This window comes from Monodon monoceros, unplaced genomic scaffold, assembly GCF_005190385.1.
Source record: "Monodon monoceros isolate NGI ecotype Baffin Bay Population unplaced genomic scaffold, NGI_Narwhal_1 Super_Scaffold_18, whole genome shotgun sequence".
NCBI lineage: Eukaryota > Metazoa > Chordata > Mammalia > Artiodactyla > Monodontidae > Monodon > Monodon monoceros.
Window position 1 is genome coordinate 166,865,016 of NW_021703774.1, and position 25,018 is coordinate 166,890,033.

General features: G+C 51.4%; 1 protein-coding gene across 3 annotated transcripts in view; it reads right to left on the minus strand.

Annotated features, from left to right (window-relative positions):
* Nucleotides 1-10,940: 10,940 nt before the first annotated feature.
* PAX7 (paired box 7) overlaps nucleotides 10,941-25,018 on the minus strand; it is a 99,309-nt gene continuing 85,231 nt past the window's right edge. Inside the window, exons 10-12 of one of the 3 annotated variants that reach the window (XM_029229661.1) lie at nucleotides 22,884-22,912; nucleotides 18,298-18,544; nucleotides 11,056-11,171 (exon numbers count right to left, since the gene is read on the minus strand). In XM_029229661.1, coding sequence (XP_029085494.1) covers nucleotides 11,056-11,171; nucleotides 18,298-18,544; nucleotides 22,884-22,912 — 392 coding nt within the window. Of the gene's footprint in view, nucleotides 11,172-18,297; nucleotides 18,545-22,883; nucleotides 22,913-25,018 lie in introns of all 3 variants that reach the window. The other 2 variants (XM_029229659.1, XM_029229660.1) reach the window with 2 other exon arrangements.

Here is a 25,018-nt window from a genome sequence, read left to right on the forward strand (position 1 = left end):
AATTATCTAGTCCAAAGAACAGAGAAAAAAATTTTTAAAAATTAACAGAGCCTCAAAGACCTGTGGGACTATAAGAAAGGATCTAATATCTATCATTGGAATCCTTGAATGTGAGGAGTAAGAGACAATAGGAAAAATATGAAATAAAGTATAATGGCTGAAAATTTCCCAAACTTAAGTGAAAAACATACATTTACAGGTTCAAGAGGTTAGTGAGTCCCAAAGAGGATAAGCCCAAAGAAAACCATGCCCAAATACAACCTAATCAAACTTCTGCAAGTAAAAGAAAGAAAAGTCATTAAAGCAGTCATAGAAAAACTACATGTTACGTAAAAGAGAACAACAGTTAAAGGAACTGTGAATGTTCCATCAGAAACCATAGAGACCAGAAGACATTGAGACAACATCTTTACAGAAAGAAAATAACCATCAACCCAGAATTCTATATCTAGCAAAAATATCCTTCAGATATGAAGATGAATTAAAGGTATTAGATGAAGGAAAACTAAGAGAATTCTTAACCAGCAGACATGCGCTAAAAGAAAGACTAAAGGAAGTCCTGGCTGAAGGAAACTGATATAAGAGGGAAACCTGGAACTTCAGGAATAAAGGAAGAGCAGCAGACATGGTAGATATCTGGGTAAACATAACAGACCATTTTTTTCCTCTTAAGTTCTTTAAAATATATGCTTGTTTTACAAGAGTATTACATTATTTGGGAAGGTTCGATGTATGTACATGTAACACATACAACTATAATATCCAGGGTTGTAGGTGTCTATGTTTTATAAGAAGTTGTGAAATATTAATGCTAAGTAGACTGTGAAGAAGTTAGGTATGTATATTATAATCCCTAGACCATTCACTAAGAAGTAATATAAAGAGATAGATGAAATTCCCTGGTGGTCCAGTGGTTGAGACTCTGTGCTTCCAATGCTGGGGCAAGGGTTCGATCCTTGGTCAGGGAACTAGGATCCCACATGCTGCACATCACAGCCAAGATATTTCTAAAAAATGATGAAATAAAATGAACCTTTTGAACAAACACTTCGATGTGTGGGGAAAGGCCATTTAAAAAAGAGAGAGCCAAAAAGCCAAGAGATAAACAAAAGTGAAATAGTAAAATATATTTTAAAAATCCAAAATAAGGCAGGAAGAAAGGAACAGAGAAATTAAAAATGAGGTTACAGGGCTTCCCTGATGGAGCAGTGCTTGAGAGTCCTCCTGCCGATGCAGGGGACGTGGGTTCGTGCCCCGGTCCGGGAGGATCCCACATGCCGCGGAGCGGCTGGGCCCGTGAGCTATGGCCGCTGAGCCTGTGCGTCCGGAGCCTGTGCTCCGCAACGGGAGAGGCCACAAGAGTGAGAGGCCCGCGTACCGCAAAAAAAAAAAAAAAAAAAAAAGAGGTTACAAGCAGAAAAATAATGAAATAGCAGACCTAAATCCAACTACATCAATCATTACATTAAATGCATTTCAGGAGTTTATTCTTGAGTTGTTATTTATTATATCACCCTGTCCTATTTAGGAAGATACCAGGGAGAACCTTCCTTTAGCAAGTTTCTTAGGTCTCATTGACATTGGTACTTGGGTAACTTACCAGGTTTCCCATGTTCCATTGGCTGTTAGGAAGCTACAGGAACCTCCCCATAATGTTAATAAGCACTCCTACAATAAAAGATTCTGTGGTGACATAAGTCTGTGAAACACAGGGCTAAAGAAATTAAATACATTTCTTTATTCTGTCTCATTTAATCCTGGTAACTACCTTGGGAGTTGATATCATCATTATGCCAGTTTTATAAATGACAAGAAAACTGAGTCTTCAGAGAAGTTCAGACTACTTGCCCAAGACTAGCTGGCAAGTCTAGGATGGGAACATAGAATGTCTGACTTCAGACCCTGCCCTCTTAAAAATGCAGAAAAATTATGTATATAAATCCCTGGCACGTAGGAAATGCTTATCCTTATGGCATGGGTAGCTCAAGGGCTGGCCTCAAGCCTGACTTCACAAGAGGAGGAAGTTCTATAGGGTCAGACAGGTGTGACCCAGCCCGAAGAATCAAGGAATCCAGCCATCCCTACCCCACCACTTACCTAAGTCCTTCTGCTTGGGGATGATCGTGCCAACACCAGTCTTATCCAAAGCTGCTCCTGATGACACACAAACCTCATACTGATCCCCTAATCCTCACCCTAACTTCTCCTAGATCCCACTTTCCTCTCTTTGAGCCTTTCTTCAAGAGGTAGATTTGCAGGGCTGGGGAAGGGGGCTTCACGGATTTCAAATACATGGAGGTAACTGCTTATTGGTCACCTGTGTACCCATGGAAGTAGAGGAGGTAGAACCAAGCAGACAATTTTTTTTTTTTTTTGCTAAATTTGTTGTACAATGGGTACCAGTTCTTAACTCCCCTGTGATAGAATTCGACATCCATACCCTTTCTGTGCTTCAAGATGCGTGGAATGGACCTCCCCAGCCCTTGACTTTGGGCTTGCCCATGAAACTTGCCGTGGCCAGTGGGTGGTTAGTAGATCTGATAAGAAAGAAGCTTGAAGTGGGGCTTGAAACGGGACCACCCCACACCCACAATGCCCTTAGAACTCTGGCGATCTGTAATCATGGCCCAGTATCTTCCTTCTTCATGGTCCTCTCAGAAAAGTTATTGTCAGACTTAGAGCCTGAAGCCCAGCTGCCCATCTGTATTATTTTTCTACTGTTGCATAAAAAATTACTACAAACTTAATGGCTTAAGGCAAGTCATTTATTATCTCATAGTTTCTGTAGGTGAGAAATTTGGGCACAGCATAGCTGGGTCCTCTGCTTAGGATCTCACCAGGCTGAAGTCGAGGTGTTGGCAGGGGCTGCGATCTCATCTGAAGGCTTGATGGGAAAGAATCTGTTTTCAAGCCCCTTCAGGGTGTTGGCAGAATTCAGTTCCTTGTGTAGGACTGAAGTCCCCACTTTCTTGTTGGCCGTCAGTCAAGGGTCCCTCTCAGCTCCTAGAGGGTGACCTCATATCCTAGCGATGGCCCTCCCATAACATAGCATCTCATTTCTTTAAAGGCAGTAGGAAAACCTCACTCCACTCTGCTGTGATGGAGTCTTATGTAACGTAGTGTAACCACATGAGTGACTATCCCATCACCTTCACAGATCCCAGCCACACTCAAGGGCAGGGGACTATACAGGGCATGTACAACGAGGGGCAGGAGCCTTGGTGGAGAACAGAGAGTTATGCCTACCACACCATCCAAGCCAAAATTAGCCAGACCGTGGTCAACCTCCCCACAGGTGAAGGTGAGAATGAATGCTTGTTGCAAGCTACTGGATTTTGAGACATCTCATTATGCAGCATTATTGTGGCAATGGCTAGCTGATACACTTCTTTTCAAGAAGCCTTGCCCTCCTAGGTCATATTTCCATTCTGGGGAGGCAGCTGGCTCTGACGGGCAGGGCACTGGACCAGAGAGGTCTGCTTGAATCTCTGCTCCTCCCCCTCCTGGTTGGGGGGCTTTGAGACAGTTGCTTCACTTCTGTGGATTCATTTCCTTACCTGAACAGTGGGACCCACAGTGCCTACCTCATCAGGATGTTGGGAGGGTTAACTAGGACAATAGATGAAGATCACCTGGCACATAGTAGGCGCCATAAATGTTAGTGTCTTATCTCTCTAAAGCTCACAGCCAACATGCCCCTATTTTCAGAGGATGAATATGATACGGATTCTGGGAGGGGCCACTGCATTGCTGATACCTGTGCGTTGCCTGGGTGCTGTCTCATCACCAGATGAGGGGCTGACCTGCCGGACTCTTTGAGCTTGAAAGGACTCTCCGTTTGAGCCAGATTGTAGAAGGCAGCTCTCCCTGGTTTCTGTGGGGTAGAGACCCTGGGCATCCATCCTCAGATGAGACCCCAGCTTTTTCTCTCCTGCACTTTAATTTTAAATTATTTTGAAATGTGACATGGAAGCCTTCTTTTGGAGAGCTCGGTTTCTTCCACTAACAAACAGTGTGAGCTTGGGCAAGTGATCTTAACTTTCTGACACTTGGTTTCTTCCCCAAACATTAAGGGTGAGATCCCCACCTCACAAGGTTTTTATGCTGATGATATGACAAAAATTGTGTGCCTCGGCGCATCACAGAAGCTTCGTAGACTGTGTACCCATTCCCACAGAGCAGAGACTGTTTATGTCTGTCCTTTTAGTGTTACTCCCTGGCCCTCCCTACCTGCAGGAGAAGAGCACAGACCAGGTGCTTAAGGAGATGTTTGCTTTCATTTTCTCCTCTTTAGCCTCATGCGATCCTAGTGTAAACCCTCTGTGGCAGGTGGAGGTGGTGGTCCTGAGGGTTGCTTCCAATTGTTCCGCTTCCCACCTCCCAGGCACAGGGTGGACTAGGTTTCCCTGCTCCCTTTCAAGTCCATGTGGCCATAGGACTTGCTTCATCAATGGAGGGTGAGCAGAAGTGTCCTGTGTCACTTGGGCGGAAGCTTTAGGAGGCAGAGCATGATTCAATACCTCTCTCTTTCCTTCTGGTACCAGCGACAAGTAACACTCAGGACAATGCCCATTCTCTATCAGGCTGGCTCATCAGAGTCTTGAACGTGAACATGAACAAGAAAAACAGTAAACCTTTGGTATTTTAAGCCACCGAGACTTGGGGTCGTTGGTTACTGCCTTCCAACCTGATATAGTGGGACAGACTTTATCTCTGTTCAAAGGATGATGGGAAGTGGCTTGCCTACAGTCACACAGAGGGCATCTGGGACCAAGGGCAGGGCTTTACTTGAGAAAGCACATTTGACTCATTCCAGGGGAGAGAGTGGAGGTGACTGGAGGCTTGAACACTCTCTCCCTGGTGCCTCTGGGAAGTGACTCTCTGCTCCCTGCCATAGCTATTTACATGATCAGAAGCAAGAGTGATCCTCTGCTCAGAGTGAGTCAATGACAGCCTGGGGAGTGGACAGGACAGAGTTCTGGAAGCTGTATTCTTGGGAGGACTAGACATTCTAGACTTAACTCTGTAACAGACAGGATTATACTCAGAAGGCCCAGTCTCTGTTCTGTTTCCCTCCCATCTCAATGGCTCCATTTATCTCCTGTCTCAGGAGACTCTTTCCTTCACTAGTAAATTTTCTCAAGGAAAGGCAGTGAAACTCAACCACCATAAGGTGTGCCTGACAAATGAGACCAGGAGCAGAGATGGCTATGTTATGTAGCATTGCTGTGGCAGTAGCTGACTGATACACTTATCTGATTAATATCCATTCTTCTCTTTTCTCTTAGGTACAGAAACCTGACTTTTTTCTGGATAGTAGCGTGCCTGGGCAGGGGGCTATGTTTCTCAGTTTTCCTTGGAGTTATAAACAAAGGTTGTTGAGTGGGATCCATAGGAAAGCTCCCTAAGAGGGGGTCAGAGAACTCTCTGGGGGTCCCCAAGGGCAGGTCTGTATCTGGAGCAACTTGGCATCCTACATTCAGCACTCAGCACATTGTTTTGCTCCCTTAGCACTGGTGATGGACAAGCTCCAAGCCACTCTCTGGACACTCTCTGGGCTGCTTCAAGACCAGCCTTTGGCTCAGTTTATTGTCTTGGTAACCTGGAAGATCCTTAGATATCATCTAGCCTGCTTATTTTTTTTTTTTTTTTTTTGCGGTACGCGGGCCTCTCACTGTTGTGGCCTCTCCCGTTGAGGAGCACAGGCTCCGGACGTGCAGGCTCAGCGGCCATGGCTCACGGGCCCAGCCGCTCCATGGCATGTGGGATCTTCCCGGACCGGGGCACGAACCCGTGTCCCCTGCATCGGCAGGTGGACTCTCAACCACTGCGCCACCAGGGAAGCCCCCTAGCCTGCATTTTAAAAAGTATACTGAAATAAGGCCTGAGAAGGGAAGAAAATTGTCTCAGGACCCACAGAGAATCATATGCAGAGGTCAGGATGGAACTTGACTAGTTCTTGACTCTCCCCCATCTCTTCCTGATTTACTGAATGACAATTGCTTGGTTGGGGTGGTAGGTAGGGAGACAGACCTGGGGTGAAACGTAGTTGGGAGCCCTGGTTCTGACATAAACTGCCTGGATTCCATAGGGGGCTGGTATAGAGCTCATCACACTGCAGGGATTCTATGTGGAGAAGGATGCTTGGCAGCCTTCCGATTGGTCTGAACTTGGGAAGAGAACTTGGCTGGATTGGATGGACTCAGGTCCTTCCTTCCCATCCACCTTACCAATGTTTCATGTACACTTTCTCCCCAAAACTCTTCCACCTCGCTGCTGCCCAGTTCAGATTACCCACTGGAATGACACAGGTGCCCTGGTGTAGAGCCAGGGGAACACATGTGGAGTAGATGGTGCTGGCCCTGCCCAGAGGCCCTTTTACTGGGCCAGCGCACCTGTCCCCTAACTGATATGAATGTTGTTGCTAAGGGCTCACTTCCACACCTTTCTCTGGAGAACTGCCCTCAGCCCATAGGAGCCACTTTAACCAGAGGTGCTTAGCCACATGAGCCCTTTACCCACCATCCACATCCCCAGGGACAGCCAGCAGCCAATGAATGACTGACTTGCGCAACAAGAGTCCCCTGGTCTTAAGGTGAGACTAACTCCATGCTACGATTCACACTCCAGCGCTCCCTGCAGTATCAGGTGGGGCTAGACGCCAAGTAAGACCTCCTCTTTGCCAGCTCCTTCCCCAGCCCTATCTTGCCTCCTTTACTCCCTTATGGATTCCTCTTGAGGGCTTTCCCTCAATAATTCACCTGCCCAGAATCGCCACATCAGGCCCTGTTTCTACGGCAACAGGTAAGCTTCTGAGCTCTCTCCCACCTTCCAAATTTTATATACTGGGACATGACCACAGAGGGTTCTAAGTTTAGTGGCAGGAAAATTTTTCCTGGTGAAGAGAACTGAGGTTTTCCCAGAGAGATACTTGAGAATGGCCTCCATTAATGAAATACTGCTGAGGCTTTTGCTACGTGTCCTGCATCTGCTTAGCACTGGGGGGCCAGGCGGGGTGCAAGAGAAATGTAGTTCTAACTCCTCCACACCCATAGACCAGGCCAAAGCTCTTGATGGCCCCCAGCCCCTTTTAAGGGCAGCCGCACCATGACGATCAACTGAGTACACGGAATCTTGGAGATGCTTTTAATTTCTCTTTAATGTATATGTAACAGTTACGCCTGAGTTACAGAGGAAGCGCTTACAAGCAGGAAGTTAAAGCGAATGCCAGTTTCTCTTTCTAGTCTACTACTTCATATAGCTGAATAAATTATGGTGCGATTATATTTAAACACACACCTTCGCGCCCACACACGCCCACGCGGACACACCACTCACACTCTCACGCACGCACACTCACTTCCACATGGAGGAAAATGGCCGTGAGTCAAACATGGAAGCAACCAGTTACTAGGAAGAAGGAATGATCTAGAGTGCTATGCGGATAGCTCCCAGGTAAGGGATTGGCCTTGTTAGAGCTGGCAGAGAAAGCATTCGATATACAGATGTCTTTGAGCATTTCAAGACGGCAGCTGAAGGACCCCCATTTGGCCTTGGTTCGGTGCCTCTGCAGGAGGGGAGAAGATCTGTCAAACTCAAAAAGCATCCAATAGTGAAGGGCGCATTCGGGAGCTTGAGGAGAGTATCAGCCTGAGAGAGGCCCCAGAGCGTGTCTTTTTGGGGCCATCACGGAGTTTCCCAAGTCCCAGGATCCAAATCTCAGAATTCTTCACCCGTTCCATCTCAAACACCATAGAATTTCGGTGGAGTGATCGACGTCTGGGACCCACGGTGTTCTCAAGCCATTGTCAGATTGGAAATCTGACCTTCTCGTTTTTCTTCTGGGCAAACCTCTCTCGATTCTTCTCTCATTCCTCTAGCTCTCTTCTCCTTCATGTTCCTCTGGCAAAAGAACGGCAAATGTAAATCAAGGAAAACGTAAGAGTATAAAAGCATAGCTTGGTTCTTACATGTCACTTCTTTTTTTTTTTTTTTTTTCCAATAGCGAGAGAGAAATACCAAATGAAAAACAAAGCAATAAAAATGAAAGAACCCAAGAGAGCCCGGAATGTATAATTTGAAACATACGATATGCAGATATATCCCTACAGATGGTCCCTGGCACTAGCATGACACGCACTGTGGGGGGTTTCGTTCCATTTTTAGTGTGTGTGTGTGTGTGTGTGTATATATATATATATATATATATATATATAAAGTCAACTTCCTATAAACGAACAGCACATCACCACATTTCCAACTAATGTACAATGAGTTCAGAAGAGGGGGCCCCCATAGGTAGGACCAACAGCTACTTGTGATAAGTTGGGGGAAATATCTTTTATTTTGCTATGGAATCTATTTACAGGGATGGATGGGGATTGTTCCGGGCTGGCCTAGCCACTGGGATTCAGGCCTTCTTCCTCAGCCTGTGGTCAACCCTCAAGAGTTTGAGGCCTTGTAACTCTCACCCAACATCATCTTTCTGGTGAAGTTGCAAGCTGCCAACACAAGACTGAATTTTATAGACTGAGTTGGCTAGACACATTAATACACTGGGTTTTAGGAAAACCTGTCAGGGTCAGGGTCTATTTCTGAGGAGCGTGGAGCCCCTGGGGGAATAAGACCCATTTTCTACCAAGATGGTGGCTTGGGAGAACTCCAGAGACAGTGGACGTAATGAGAAATCATTTGGTTTATTCCCATTTCGCCATGGGAGGCAGATACTTGTCATTGGTCCTAGCATTGGAATGTCACTTCCTGGGGGAAGGGCTGGGTGGTTTTGATGTCACCTGCCTGAGATCCCTGCTCCTGGGTAACCTAAGGTGGCTCAAAGGATTTCTGAGACAGGCCTCCAGGGGGAAAGATTGACCACTTAAGGAATGTGGATGAAGATTGTGGTTGATCTTAAGGAAGAACGGCTTCCTGGCTGTGACAGCTACAAAAGCATGGACCGGGTTACCAACACACAATACACCCTTCCTTTTTGTCCAGAGCGTGAAGAACCCAAAGTCTCCTGCCGTGGATGCTCCCACTGAAACCTTGGCTGAACTTGATGGGCCACACGTGTCTGGGTGTCCGCGGCTACCAGAGTCTGTTCGTCCCCAATTAATAACAGGTTCCTCAAAACCAGCGATACAAGCCACCTTGGTCATGGTCCAGGACAGGCTTGATATTACTGAGTCTGAAGATGAGAAGCAGGTGAGCATTTGTCACAGAGGTGATGTCCATGCAGGAAAGTGTCCTAGTATCTTGCCAACCCAGCTCCCCAGTAGGGAGGAACTCAGGTTGATTCTCAAAGCAGCAGCCCTTCCCTCTTCGAGTGTCTTGTTGGCTGAGGGCAAGAGGCATGGGTTGAGCAAAGAGGTGGCCTCAGGTGCCCAGGTAGGGCCAAGCAATTTGGTCCGGTCTTCATGGATTCAGTGCTGTGTCTCCCATCTCAAGTGCCTTTGACCCAGCAACACTTGATACAGGTGATCTAAGTGTAGATTATAATGATGGCGATGGAGAAGACGAATATAATTTTGCTCAACAGGTGAAGGTGGTGAAAAGTTCAAGGGAGGCCACAGTCGGGGGCTGGAACCATTCCCCAAAGGTCTCAACTTGTAAAGAGAGGGGAGCTTGGGAGAGCAACTGGAGTGGCCAAGGAAGGCAACTTTGCCCTCTTCTCCGGAACCTTTGGTGTCCCCCTCTGCCCAGGGGTGGTGGCTCAAAGATTGGCCACATCTCTTCACCCAGCTGTGCTGGATCAGAAGACAGAGGCATCTTGGCTGAGAATGTGTCAACACTGAAAGATGCACCTCTGGGTGGGACAGGGACATGCCTCCCCCGCAAATGCCAAGGAGAATCTGTGGTCTTGTCTGTGGGGCAGCCAGTCCCTGATGATCCAAGAACCCTCCTCCAGAGCCCCAAGGGAAGCTCTCTGCACCCCCAGCAGCTTAAAGGGATTCCCAGACCAATGGAGGCCCCATTCCTAGAGGGTAGGGCATGCAGGGGATAGGCCTGGGTCTCTGAGGGAGGCTCTGTGAGAAATCGAAGCTCCGTGGGCCGTGGACTTGGAGGCATAGAGCTGAAGCCTTTGGCAACAAAGGTTTGCTGCCCACAAGCAGAGGGACCCCAGTTACAGAAACCCCTTCTGAGCCTGCCTCTTCACTTATGTGTCCTCAAGACTTGATCCCCTCCCCCTGCCATCTGATTCAGTGAATGAGAAAACTGGAGGTTCTGTGGGCTCCCCAGGCCCTAAGTGGGGTGGGCAAAGTTGGAACTGGGGCTTCAGTCTAAGAGCCCAAAGCTGCTTCCGGATGCCTGGCTTGGGTCCTGGTACCCTGGGCTGGCCCACTGCCGACAAGCCCCACCCACATGGCCCTGCCCCCGGCTAAGCCTGTTCCTGGTGGTCCCAGTCCCCCTGCCTGGGCTGGATTCCCCCCTCCATCCAGCAGAGGTGTGTGGAGAGGCTCCTGAAGTCCTCAGAATTCCTAGGTGATTCCCTGGGAATGCCTCAGGGCTAGGGTCCCCCCTTCTGCTAAAGTCCCAGTGTTCAGAGGAGGAATGGCCGCGGTTCTGGCCCTGAGCCGGACACCCACCCGGGAGGGCCGGCTCCCAACACTCCCAGCCAAGAGCGGCCCTGTGAGCTCCACCTCCTCCTCTGGCCAGGGGACCAACTGGAGTTGGGTCCAAAGGGCTCCAGGACGTCATCCCAGACACCATCCTCCTTTGGGCGCTCAAGGTACTCTATTCAGGGTGAGCTGTGATCTCTGTGTCTGAAATGGCACAGAGGCCACGACAGGATTTGGCTGGGGGAAGACTGCAGGCTGACCAGAGACCCTCCTGGGGGGACAGTGAGGGGGCAGACTCCAAGGGGGTTACTCCAGGTCCCTAATCACAGGCAAATGGTGGATGGGCTGTTCGTCTCCAGAGCGCTGGCCATGAGAAGGGAATGGGCTCCTTTCCTGGCCTCCTGGGACCCCAGGGCGATGAAGGGACTGAGGCTGGGAGGCTCAGGGATCAGTAAGGGTTAGGCTGGGACTTGGGCTGGGGCAAGTCGCCCCAGGGGCCCTAGTAGGCCTGGCCAGTTTCCACAGGCAGGAGTCCCAGCACAGCCGAATGCTCCCCGAGCTTCATGCGACGCTGTGTGGAGAGGCTCACGTTTTTGGCCAGGTAATCAACAGCAGCTGGAAAAAAAAAAAGATAAACTCCTAGAAATTGAGGTTCTTTTTGCCTATTACTCAATCTGTCCCACATCCGTTCACCCATCCATCCATCCATCCATCCATCCATCCTCCATCCATCCATATATCCATCTATCCATCCATTTATTCCTCCATTAATTTATCCATCCATCCTTCTGTCCATCTATCCATCTCTTCTTCCATCCATCCATCCATCCATCCAATCATATATTTATCCATCTATGCATTGTCCATCCATTTATCCATTCATCAGTTTGTCCATCCACTCCTTGCCTCTCCATCTATTCATCCATACACCCACCCATCCATCCATCCATTTCTTCATGAAGCTCTTTCTCTCACTTCCTCTCCAATCATTCAGCACATATTTGCTTAACACATTATTTACCCAGCTCTTTCGTGGATTCTGTAGGGAAGTACAGAGGGTTTCATATTGTTTAGTGAAGAATTAGCTCCTCTTTCCACCTATCCCTGCTCTGGGGGACATCCAGTGAGTCCCGTGGCATCCAGGTAGTAATGAGGACAAGGTCCTTCTGCCTTTTTTGGACCCTAAGCCCAGCTCATGGATGAGGCAAAGCAAGACCTCATACTCAAAAATCAAAGGAGATTTTTCCGGGGAGCTGAGGGGTCCACGCAGAAGGAGGAGCTAGGAGCCTGTAATGCAGGGAGTTGAGACGTTCAGCCTTGTCATTTCTGGTCACCCAGAGGAGAAGAATGAGAGTTTGAGGGTGTGTACTTGCGTGTGGTGAACCGTGGAAACGAGAATCTCCGGGATGTAGTAATGGGCACGAACAATACTTGTACATGTACGTGTGCACCGATGTGGGTGAGTGGTGTGCACCTACATGTGTAGAAAAACAGTGGGTAACTGCACAGGTGAGCTCTACCTAAGCCAGGTCCATGTGTCCGGGTGAGTGTGTATGTGTGTGCAGGTATGTCTACGTGTGTTCTGTCCTCACTGTCCTAATTGTGCCTGCCTGGGGCTGCAGCAGAAATCATCCCTGACCAAATGACGACTGGCATGTGACCAAGGCCTCTTGAAAGGCACAGAGATGCCACCTCCCAAACCAGAATCTGTGGCTGTGATCAATCCAACCCCCTGGACCCCTCGGATCCAGAGGCGAGAGGAAGATGGAGAGGGGACTATGGTAGGAAGCACGAGGCCTGGCCCAACACCCTCTCTGTCACTTGCCCACTGAGGGGCCCTGTAACACTCTACATGTCTCCTCAAAGTTGGGGGCTCCTGCCTAGGATGGGTGGGTAGAGCCAGGAGGTGATGGGTATGGCTAGAGTGCAACTGGGGAGGTGAGATGGGCTGTATCAATAATTGAGCTCCAGTGGGACTTCCCTGGCGGTCCAGTGGTTAAGGCTCCACGCTTCCACTGCAGGGGGCTCAGGTTCAATCCCTGGCTGGGGAACTAAGACCCCGCATGCCACCCGGCATGGCCAAAAAAAAAAAAAAAAAAAAAGAAATTCTAAAAAATAATTGAGCTCCAGGAGGCTGTATTGCCTAGGGGCTCAAATGACCTAGATGCAAACTCTGCTCCTGTCAACTCTCAGTGTGTGATTTGGGGCATACCAACTCACCTTTCCAAGCCTCAGTTTCCTTGGGAGATAATAATAGCACCTAGGCTGAAGGGTAATTGGCATTAAATGAGAAAATGTATATAAAGTGGTTAGCTAGCACTGTGCCTGGTACATAGTGAGTTGGATAGATGTGGGCTCCCGGGATTGGGGCTTAGTAAGCAGACATGCCCTTTGATGGTGGCAAGAAGGAAAGGAACAGTGAATGGGGCAATTCAGAGGCCCAGTTACCTCCTGCTCACGTGGCTTTGGGCAAATCACTTTGCCTCTCCAGCGCTGTTTCCTTGTCTGTAAAATGGGGAGAACAAATTCCAGACTCCTCAAGGGCTGTTATGAGAATCAAATGAGATAATGGGCTTTAAGATGCCGGGCACAGAGTGCTCAGGGCATGGCCTCCTAGGTTCCTAAAGGATGTGCAAGAGCCCTGGGGTCTTTCTGGAGTGTGTGGACCCTGTGCACCTCAGCTTCCCAGGCTCTAGGGACTGAATTGGGCCCCTTGGGTGCTGCCTCTGAGGTCATTCAGCCTCCAGGCTCCCAGCAGGTAGGACAGAGTGGTGGTGGCCTGCCTTGGATCTAGCCCTTACTCTGGGTGAGGGTGGGAAAATCTCCCATCTCTGGCCTCAGGGGGACCCGGCAGCTGTGGCCACACCATCTCAGCTACTTGGAGCCAGTTTCATCTGGGCTCCAGGTCCTGCCCACGAGGAGGCCTCACTGTCAGGGTGGTAATAGGAAGGGGAAGAGGGGAAGCTAACGTTTCCCCAGAGCTGGCTCTCTGCCAGTCCTGTTTTAAGCACTTCATGTGCATCGTCTCATTTAAAATTCTCGCAACAACTCTGTGAGGTTGGTATTATTATTATCATCCCCATTTTGCATATGACAAAACTGAGGCCCTGCCCTGACAGACTGCATAACTTGAAAGATCCCAGGGCTCCTAAATTATGGAATCATAATTCAAATGCAGGCAGTCTGATGCCAGCTGCTACTCACCCCCGACCAACCCCACCCAGCAGCCTCCTATAGCATCACCCTTGTTCGTGTACAGCACTTCAGAGTGTATGGAACACTCTATACCCCAAAGCCTGCAATGGCCCCATTTCCTACTTCAGGAAATGTAAGTGACTCGTCTAAGGGCACAGCTCTTCCTGCAGGTGGGGCAGAAAGGCCTGGCTTTGAATAACAATGATGGATGGGAAGCACTAGGTACTAGGCGGACAAAATCTCATCTGATTCTTTCAACAGTCCCATGCTTTAGGTACGGTTGTTCCCATTTTACAAACATGGAAACCAAGGCTCAGAAAGATGGCTGGCCCAGAGGCACACGCATGGCACGTGAGCTGGAGGAGCCTGAATTTGTCCTGCTTGTGCCTCTGGGCACTCTGTCTCTTCCTCTTTAGCCTCTCCCTGTCACCAGCCACAGCCCTGCGCACAGTAGGTGCTTGTAGTCAAGATGAGCGAGGAAACACCAAGCCAAAATCTACCTACGACCCAGCCTACTTCAAGGGCACCCGTCATCCCACAGAGTCTGCCTCTCCCTGGGGTCAGGCCGGGGTCCGGCGAGGGGCAGGGCTGTGACATTTCTCATTATGGCGTCTGTCAATGGCCCTTCCTGTCCTTCTGTCTCTCTGCGTCTCCCCTCTTTTGCCTCGCGCCTGAGCCTGGGCTCTAAATGTCTCAAATTAGATTAATCGGGATTTGGCAGGAGAGGTGGCAGCGATGCCAACCAGTAAACAAATCTCAGCCGTCAGCGTCTCGTCAGCCCGCGGCCCCAGAGGAGGACCCTTCTAGACACAAATTCTTATTAGACTTGTCAGATCTATTAAAATTCCTTTCACACTTCTGCGTTCTATCAGCCCCATCATTAGTACGGCCCTGGCCTCTGGGAACACCAGGGCCGTATTAATCTGCCATGTGCCCCATCCCTGCCCCCCTGCCCCCACCCCCTTTAGGGACGGGGAGAGACGGATGGATGGACGATGGCAGGGAGCAGGAAAGGAAGGTGTGAAGGTGTCCCTGGGAAGATGAGAGGCCCGGGAAGAGGAGGTGGACTCTCCTGCTTAAGAGTTTGGCTCACGTGGCTCCAGGCACACCTGGAAGTGATGCTTTCCGTGGCTAAATGTGTGGCCGTGTGCACGTCGATACGTACCACCGGGTGATCTCAGGCAGCCAATCTCTCTGGGATCCCATTTCCTCATCTGCCCAATGGGAATAATCCTGCACCCTGCACAGGGTGGCCGTCAGGATGGAATGCCAGACCCATAGTAGATGCTCAAGAAACCATCATTTCTCCTTTCTTTATACACATACATCTTGAATAGTTCTACCTTGAAGCTATGTATAGACACACATTAGTGAATACCCACAGAGAAATAAATCTCTGTCCATGCATAGGTGCATGTGAAGTTGTGCACATAAATCCACACCCAGGTGGGTCAAGGTGTGCATCATTACTCAGGATCTTATACAGGTTTGTGGTTTGACCCAAAGAGAACTAGGTTTGAAGTTAGGTGACCTGGAGTCCATCATTCACTTTCTGTGTGGCCTTGGGGAAAGTTCCTAGTCTCTCTGAGCCATAGCTTTTGCATCTGTAACCTGAGAGCAAATAACCTGGGATTTTTGAGGATTACACGAAATGAGGAACATGCATTTCGCCCAGTGCCCAGTGGGCTAACCTCATGCATGGGACGGATGTGAGAAGATGACAGGTGGTCCTGGGCATACACAGCACAGCTTGGAACATGAGGCTCTCACACATGGGCTGTGGGAGCCCAGTCATAGGTGGGTTCGGTCACCCATGAACATGGGGCAGTGGTCAGTGGGAACACCGTGTGTCCCTGGGTTGTCCCAGGATGTCAAAGGTGAGGGGGATGGTACCAGGGGAAAACATCAAGACTATGGAGTCTAATCCCTGGGCCCCCATTTCACAGATGGCAAAACTGAGGCTCAGAGAGGCAGGTGACTTGCCCACACCGTGGTGGTGGAGGGGCAGACTCTCCCTCAGGCCCCTCCCAGCCTGCCCTTGGAGCCTCTGTGGGGTGGGTGGAGGGGTATGGGGTCTGAGTTGGGAGTGCAGGAGAAGGTGGCCCAGGAGGTGCTCTGAGCGACCCTGGAGGAGCCAGGGGAGCAAGGGTGGAGCTAGAGGGGGAGTGAGTGGGAGGAGGGGGAGCCAGAGGGAGGAGGGAGGAGGGAGGATGGGGGGATGAGTGGGAGGGTGAGTGGGGACAGAGGAGGAAATCGCTGGCCAGCTTTTCCCCAGCAAAGGGGAACAAAACTCCTTTCTCGCCTCCTGGGCCCTTTTCCTTTTGATCCCCCCTCCTTCACGGCCCCCGTGCTGACTTTGGGGTTAATTTTATTTCCGAGTTGGGCAGGCGCCCCTGGAGTGGGGCACAGGGCTCCGGGTGTGACTAACGCCTGCCCCAGGCCAGGGCTGCCGCCGCCACTGGAAGCTGCTCTAAACTCTTTATCAAGAGCATGTGTGTCCCGCTCCGTGCCCGGGAACACGGGCTGGGGCAGGGGGTCACCCTGGCCCCTCTGGAAACACTCCCGTGCACATGTAGGCACCCTGCTCTCAGATATACACGCACACGTGTGTTCTATGACCCCATGCACACACATTCACACAGACACAGTTATACACACAGACAGCATCATGTGTTCACACCCAGATGCACAACTGGACACCAGTACACACAGCCACACCTATGCACACCCTCAAGCAGACCCACAGCCGTATGTACACTCTGCACACACACATACTCCCCAATACACACACTTACACACTCCAGTGTATGTACATGCTGAACACACATGTACATACTGCAACACATATTCGTACACTTACACACACCCCTACACACATGCACACATATTTGTTATACATTCCACATAGCGACGTAGGTCAAACACAGGCACCTACGTAGACACTGAGCCACATGTACACACTTCAACACACGTGCATATGTGTTGTAGCCACATATACTCACATGACCAAATGTGTGCAGGAGTGTTAACATACAAACCCACATGCAACCACGTGCACATGATATGCTCATTTATACTCACACACATGTGTCATATACACATATACCAATATGTGCCACTCACACATTCACATATATACATATAAACATACTCATCTATATGCAAGATGTGTGCACTTACACGTGCATGCCGAAACACCCACACCCACACCCACACACACACACACACACACAAACTGTAAGGTATCCATGACGCATGTATTCGCACTCGCCCAGATACACGTATGTGAACACGCACATATACAGGGAAGGGGCTGCAAACACGGCTGGGAGGCGGAGGCCGGCACAGCTGGCCCTCATTTAGCCGTGGAGGCCAAGGCTGCGTGAGGAGGGGTGGGTGGGTGTGGGCTTAGGAAGCAGAGGTCAGTGGGGCTGAGTCAGGGCTACACTGAGGGCAGAGAAGCACAGAAAAGCCCTGGGGCTGGAAGGTCACACCCTCTTGTCACATGCCCTTCTGATTGGTTTGACACCAGCAGGTGACGCCTTTGCCAGGGGGTGAGGCAGGAGGGGCAGCCTGTGACCTTGGCTCCCCGGGCTGTCTTGACTGGCCCTGTTGCTGCCCCGTCTGTCAGTCCGTCCATCCCCGTCCAGCTGGAGGCTGTGGCCCAGCCCGCCTTTTGCAGCCTTTGGTCTGAGGGTCTGCCGTCTCTAACCCCAGGCCAGGTGCCAAGGGTGTGGCAGCTGGGATGGGGGCCTGAGACCAGCTCACGGTTTGGGGAAACCAAGGCTGAGGATGGGGGCAGGGGAGATAACTCAAGATACTGCCTTGCCGTATAGCGGAGGTGGGGCGGGGAGAAAGGGGCAGGATCTCTCACGCAGCGTTGTCTGACACCAGCACACATGGCTCTCCGGAGCACTTGAAATGTGCCTGGGGCAACCGGGGAACTGAATGTTACCTTTTGATTTCATTTTATCCAACTTAAATTTAAAAACTGAAATTCGCTTTAATTTAGTGGTTGGGAAACTTTTCAGTATATTTGGAACAACTTGGGTGTGTAAATCTACTTCCTCAGTTGTAAATCTGATGCAACTTAAATGCAGATCAAGTATTTCCAATGAAAACAGCATCTGAATGAAAATAGGCTGGATTTCAAAGACAGTGTACGAAGAAAAGAATGTAAAAAAAACCTTATTACTAATTTTGTGCGGATTACACATCGAAACGATCACCTCTTGGATATACTGGGTTACATAAAAAATGTTAGTAAAAATCATTCCACTTGTAAAATGTGGCTACTAGGGAATTTTAATGACACTGGTGGTTCGTATTATGTTCCTATGGGGCAGCGCAGCTCTAAGACAGTAGTAGTGTCTCAGCATCATCTTAGGACAGCCGTTCCGCCTTCTTGGAGCTCAATTTCCTCACCTATGAAATGGGCACCAGCACCCCAGCACCACCTTGCTGTTCTCTACACATAAGTGGGAGGTCCTTGGAGGCAGGCAGGGCAGGGAGAGGGAGGGGGACGCCCAGGGCGCCAGGCACTCACTCTGGCCATACTGGCCGTACTGGTAGCCAGCCACGGGGTCCACGCTGTAGCCGGGGGTGCTGTAGGTGGGCGGGCAGTAGGACTGGGAGGTGGGCAGGCTGTCTCCCGGCTTGATGGAGTCAGCCCGCTGGCTGCAGCTGGCCGAGATGGAGGTGGCAGAGTCCAGGCCGCCGTGCAGCGGAGAGATGGAGAAGTCGGCCTGGGGCTGCGGTGGCACTGCACTGGGGTTGCTCAGAATGCTCATCACCTGCGGGGGAGAGACCGTCAGTGCTGGCGCCACGGCAGGCGTGCGGGGCTTGGAGGAAGGACCTGGCAGACGCGAGGGTGAGCAGGGGAGATGCCAGGCTGGCCTTGGACAGGCCTTTGCTGGAGTTGCTCCCTTGAGGTCCCTGCAACCTTGAGATCCTCCATTTACCTGGCTTGCTTGCCTTTGTGGGTAAGATGGTTAGCAGTTTCTCTGGTCAAGTCCTGGCCCATGGAGCCTCCCTCCACTGAGAGCTTTTGGGGGCAGGGCAGGCATAGTTCCCCTCTCTATTCCTAGGCCTGGCTCTGAGGGGCACCTTATTTCTGTCTGCTGAATGAATGAATGCATACATGCATAAACAAATGACTGAATGAATGAATGAACCAGCTAATTATGTCTCTCCCATCAGACTGGGATGCCCTCATCTTCCAACACAAAGGTTAAAGACTCTGGATCTGTCCAGCTTTACTCCCCCGTCCTATGCTACTATGCTCTTGACTTTGGGCTTCTGCCCCTACATGGCCAATGCTTTCAAATAGCATTGATTCTGGCAGCTCCCGGATGTCTGTGACCATCACCCCCTTCCTGCTTGGCCTGGTTTAGCAAACAGGAACTCACTGTCAGTGCTGGCAACCCCAGCTGACAGGGTGAGGCTTGCCTCTAGAAACTCAGCTTAAAAACCTGGTGTTGGTTCATTTGTGTGTTCACTTATTCATTCAACAAACATGCATTGATGATGACTATGGCTCTAGGCCTCAGGCCGGGCCCTGGGACTTCAGAGGACGAAGAGCCATGGTCCCTGACCTTGACCGGAGGAGTCTCTGGGTCTGGTGGGGGTGGCAACTAGCAACAGATCATCAGAATATGGAGTGATGAGGGGCATGGTAGAGGCAGCAGAGGGGGCTGTGGGAGCCTAGAGGAGGGCACCCAGGCATCCCGGTGGCCCAGCTACTGGAGATAGAGTGGGAAAGGTGGTGCAGGCAGCAGGTGCGGGCGGGGGGAGGTGCAGGTGGGGTGTCCTGGTCAATCCAGGAGAGATGACGGGGAGGGGGATAAAGAGGCAGCCCTTGTGGACCTGACCTGCAGGGCCCGGGATCCTGATGGCCTCTTGGTAATGCCACCCTTTATGGGGAGGGAGGCCCCAGGGCCGGGGTGGTCAGTCTTGCTGATAACCTGCTCAGCACGGAGCTGAAGGGCCATGCTGCAATCCATGCTGCGCATATGGTGTGCTCTCTGATGTCCCCACGCTCCCCCCTGGGGAGAAAGCAGGCCTCGGGCATTGGAGCAATGATCTTTTTGCCAACTAGACACCTTGTGAAAATTTTCACCTTCCCATTTTTGACCCATCCCTGCCACAGGCATGAGGCATGGGCGGGGTGGAGGGCATGGATGTGGAATCCTCAGGCCAGGGGCAGACACTGAGCTCCTCCACTTACTGGCTGTGCAGCCGCCAGGGGTCCCTTAACCCCTGTGACCGCCTCCATCCTTAGAGTGTGGCTGGGAGGTTGAGACAGGCTCTGTGTGTGGAAAGTGCTCAGGTATCAGCAGCCCCAGATCCTCTAATGCTCCTCTTCCCCTTCTCCTTACCTTTCCCTCCTCTTAGCCACAGACTCGTGTGACTCTCCCGGTGCAGAGCCCTGCAGAGAGGTGTGAGGTGGAGCCATAAGGCCCATTTCTAGGATGGAGAAACTGAGGCCTGCGAAGGGCTGTGGCTTCCCCAGATCTCACAGCAGGTCTGCCAGGGAGCAGTCCAGGCCTGACCCCACTCCCCTGATGATGGCAAGTCTGACTCTCCAAGATGGGTCTTAACCACGGTAGGGGTTCTCACCCCAGATGTTTGTTCCCTAGCAGCTGTTGGTGGGGGTGTGCAGTGGGGTCCCTCACCCCTGGGGGGCCTGGTTCCTCCGGAATGCCATGAGCACAGCCTCCCCCTGACTCTTCCCACAATGTACCCAGAACATTCCCCTCAGCCCTGGGGGTCACCCCTCCTCCTTTCTTTCTCCACCCTCTCCCAGAGCCAAAGTCAAGGGCACCAGGCCCGCTGGGGCTGGACTTTGTCTCCACCGCAGCTGGGGGGGTTTAGGTGGGACTTCATGGGGTGTCAACCCAGTGAGATGGCAAAGACACACGGGGATGGGTCTGGGAGAAGGAGACACCTGGACTAGTTTGGGTGTTTTTAGGGAGCTGAGTTCTCCCAAACTCACTCTTTGTTAAACATACTTCCGAGGCCTCTCTCATGGCAGGGTCCACCCAGGGGTGTTGGTGAGAGGGACCCGGTGAAGGGGGTGGTGTGTGAGGACGTCTGACACTGCTGAGCTGGGTTTGTTGCTCTCTGAGTGTTGAGATGGGGTCCTGGGTCCGAGGAATTTGCTGGTGTGTGTGTTTGGTGGGCCTGGCGGGGGGTGGGCGCGGTACTCAGGAATCTCACACTGCCCTGGGGTTAGGAGACCCGATTCTCTTCCAGGTTGCCTGTCAGGTTCCCACCTTCCATCTAAATTAAGAAAATCACCATCATCTCATTCCCTACCCCATATCAACACTAACCCTGCTCTTCCCTTCAAGGAGGCCTGGGCCCCAGGAATAAACTTAGAGGCTTGGGGAAAACACACAGGGCCCCATTTCTTTTCCTTCAAAACGACAAGTGTGGGGCTGGGAGACTCTTGTGAGGGTTTGTCAGCTCTGGTGAGACCCCAGTTTAATCCTTACCTCCTGCACAGCACCCAGATGCCACCCCCAGAAAGGATGGGATGGAGGGTACAAAGCGGTTGTGGTTAGGGAGAGGAGATGGGTGCTTTGGGGGATGGGCTGGGAGCTGTGCATAGACCCAGTACTCATCCTGCAAGGCCGAGCCCTACAGACAACCACCACCAAATCTGACGACATGGCTTGAATTATCTGTGGCTCCTCATACCTCCCAGATAAACAGGGCAAAGTCTTCTTGTGACTGGACCTCTACCTGCCTGTGCCAACTCCTCCCACCCATTCCTACCTTGCACTTTATGGCCCAGCTATCCCAAACCATATAGTGTTTCCTGAAGACATCCTTCATTCATTCACTTATTCATTGATCAAAACGTTTCCCAGGCTAGAGATAGGGCTGGACTGTGAGCTCTTTGAGGGCAGGATGGAACTGTGTTTCATCCATCATTGCAGCCTCAGTGCCTACATTGTGCCTGCTACATACTATAAGCTCAGAAAATCCTATTGAATTCATGCATATTCACTTAGCAAATATTTATTGAGCACCTAATATGTGCCAGACACTAAGCCAGGCGCTGAGATGCAGTAATGAACAGCAGCAGCTCCACGACCTCCTGGAGCTTTCAGTCGAGTGAAGGAGGCTGACAACAAATAAATGAACAAATAATATAATTTATGATACTGATAAACGCTATGGAAGAAAAATAGAGTATGTGGAGTAGTCAGGCAAGACCTCCCCAGAGAGGTGAGATTCAGCAAGACCAAAAAGAACCAGCCAAGGGAAGACAGAGCAGAGAGTTTTCCAGGCAGAAGAGTCAGCAAGTGCAAAGGCCCTGAGGTTGGAACACCTCAGGTTTGAGACATAGCAAGAAGGTCAACGATAAGACTGAAGATCCTTGGAGCTGCAAGACTTCCTGGAATGCTTTGTCAGAAGGAGCTCATGTGGTGCCCAGTGGCTTGGGGGGCTTGGACCCTGGGTTATTAAGAGACAGCTCAGAATCAGCTCAGGCCCAGGGAGCTCTCCTTGTAATGGGATTTGTTCAATGGGATTTGCCCTGGGACATCAAATCAAATCCACATCTAGGGTAGGTGTGAATGGGGGCTGTGCAGCATGTGCCCGCTCTCTTCCAGAGTGCCTGGAGGCCTGGGGATCAAAGGGTTTCCCTTGCATCCAACCCCTGTCTCAAGGCATGACCACTTCCAAGTTGATGGGATTGGACCCATCAAAAGAGTGGTGGGAGCTTCCCTGGTGGCGCAGTGGTTGAGAGTCCGCCTGCCGTTGCAGGGGACACGGGTTCGTGCCCCGGTCCGGGAAGATCCCACATGCCGCGGAGCGGCTGGGCCCGTGAGCCATGACCGCTGAGCCTGTGCGTCCGGAGCCTGTGCTCCGCAACGGGAGGCCACAGCAGTGAGAGGCCCGCGTACCGCAAAAAGTAAATAAATAAATAAAGAGAGGTGAGAGAGGGGAGCACTGAATGACTTCTCCAGCAAATGGGCTATTACCCCCATTCTGCAGATGGGGAAATCGAAGCACAGGAACGTGAAAAGGAGTGCCTGAGATCACACGACCAGTAACTGGCAGAGCTGGGATTTGAACCCGTGTCTCCCTGACCCCTAGCTGTGTTCCTTCCCCACAGCAAGCTGTGTTGGAGAGCACGAGAGAGAGAGGCCCTCGGCAACCGCACTGCACAGAGCCCCGCAGGCCTACGTGGCCCTCGCCGGCCTGTGGCTGGCCCATGGGCCCCCGGGAGTCCCTCTTTGCCCGCGGAAGCAGGAAGCGTTTGCCCAGAGTTAGGGGCCCAGCCGAGGTCTGGGGCCTGCAAACTTTTGAACTAGAGGAAGTCCTGGTCTGATGCGGTAATCCACCCCCCTCAAGTATGCTAAGGCCTCTCCCCTGGTGGGTTTTACTTTTTTCCCCGGTGACCTTGCTTTCACTAATGTATTACTTCTTGGTACGTTACCGTTACTAACTCAAAATCAATACCGACCTCCACATCTGTAAGGTTTTATCTGAAGGCAAATCTCTGGGCTGTCTGTCAGGCTGAGTGACAGCCATCCCTTCCTCTCCCCCTCTACCCGCCATGCCCCCCCCCCCAAGCCCCTTCCTCTCCCTCTGCTCTAAATCAGTCCCAGCCTCCACCAGGCTAAATCAATAAGGGGCCGGTCTCGCCCCGCCACCTTCTGCCGCCCGGGAGAGGCTTCTAGGTTTTGGGGGGTGGGGGCTGCGGGAGCCCAGCATCAGTCCCCCTCCCACATCCTCTGCTCACCGCCCCCTCCCCCGGGACGTGCCGGCGCTCCCCTACTTTAAAAGAAGGGGATGGGAAAAATGTAATTAATTCCCTCCGTTCCTGAGCTGGCCCCGAGGGCCTGGGACAGAGGAGGCTGAGCTGTGAGATCTGCACCCTCTGTGATAACCGAACGTGGCTTTGGGAGCGAGGCTGCAATTAGAAGGGGTGATCACCGTCATCGGGTCTTCATGGCCAGGTTCAGGGTGGGTGAGTGGGCCCATGGCAGGATGCAGGGGGGGGAGGGAGGGGCAGGGGCCGAGACTGGTGAGGTCGGGACAGTGGACCTGGAGATGAGACTGGGGTTAGAATGAGGCCAAGGACCACGGGACCAGTGACCAGGCAGCAGGTGGGGAGCCCCGCCTCTGCAATGCCAGAAGGGGACCCTGAGGCCTCAGAGGGACAGCGGTTTCACCAAAGACACTCGGCCAGTGAGTGCTCTGAGGGGCTTCCCTGCAGCATTGGGGGCCAGGATATCTGCATGAGCATCCATCCTCTGCCGCTGACTAGCTGTGACCATGGGCAATTTCTTTAACTTTTTGGACCTCAGTTTTCTCGTCTGTATAATGGGAATGATAGTAATTGTAGCTACCTATACGGTTATTGGAAAGATTAAATGAGTAAATGCACATAGGATGCTTACGCAGTGCCTGGCATGTTATTTGTTCCCGGTAAATGTAAGCTCTCTCCCTCCTCTTCCTCTCCCCCTACATTCCACCTGGATTAGATGGGACACGGCTTGAGACAAGGCAGACACAGGGACCTCCTCCCTGTCAGGGACCTCCTCCCTGTCAGGGACCCTGTCTTTTCTATGTCTTCTCCCCCATGGGGCCTGGCACATAGTGGGTGCTTTCTGAACGGAGCATCACTCTGCCTGCACTCTGGAAAGGGAGCAAGGCATGTGTCACGTGGACACATCATACCCCTCCGGGGGATGGTCTGGGGAGGCCCAGTTCATGGCTTGCCTTGGTCCCCAAGGGTCCCTGAATGTGCTCATTTGTAGAGAGTGCCGAATCTATGAAGTCTCGAGCTGAGAACTAGCGAGGCCCAGAATTCACACACCCACACAACACACACACTGCACAGAGCAGCCCACACTGCACCTCCACAGGGACACACACCTGCATCCCAGAAGGTGAGACAACTCAAAACACCTCTTCTCCAGATCACCACATGGCTTTCCATCAAAACTCCGATAAAGTGTCATGATCAACTTCACGTACACTCACCTACCCTTCTTAAACTCATCAATGCACTTTTGTGCACACACCTGCACGTAAGCACATCTAAATATACACATGAAAGCTGGGAGGCACCTCGGAGATTGGCACATCTTCAGAGATGCGGAAACGAAGGCTCAAAGAGGGGCAATGGTTTGCACTCGGGCAGAGTTGTCCCCGCAAACTAGCGGCAGTGTAGCCGGTCCTGGGGCTCATGATGGCCACCCCTCCTGCCGGTAGGCTCCGGTTTGGCCCCAAAATGACCGGCTGGC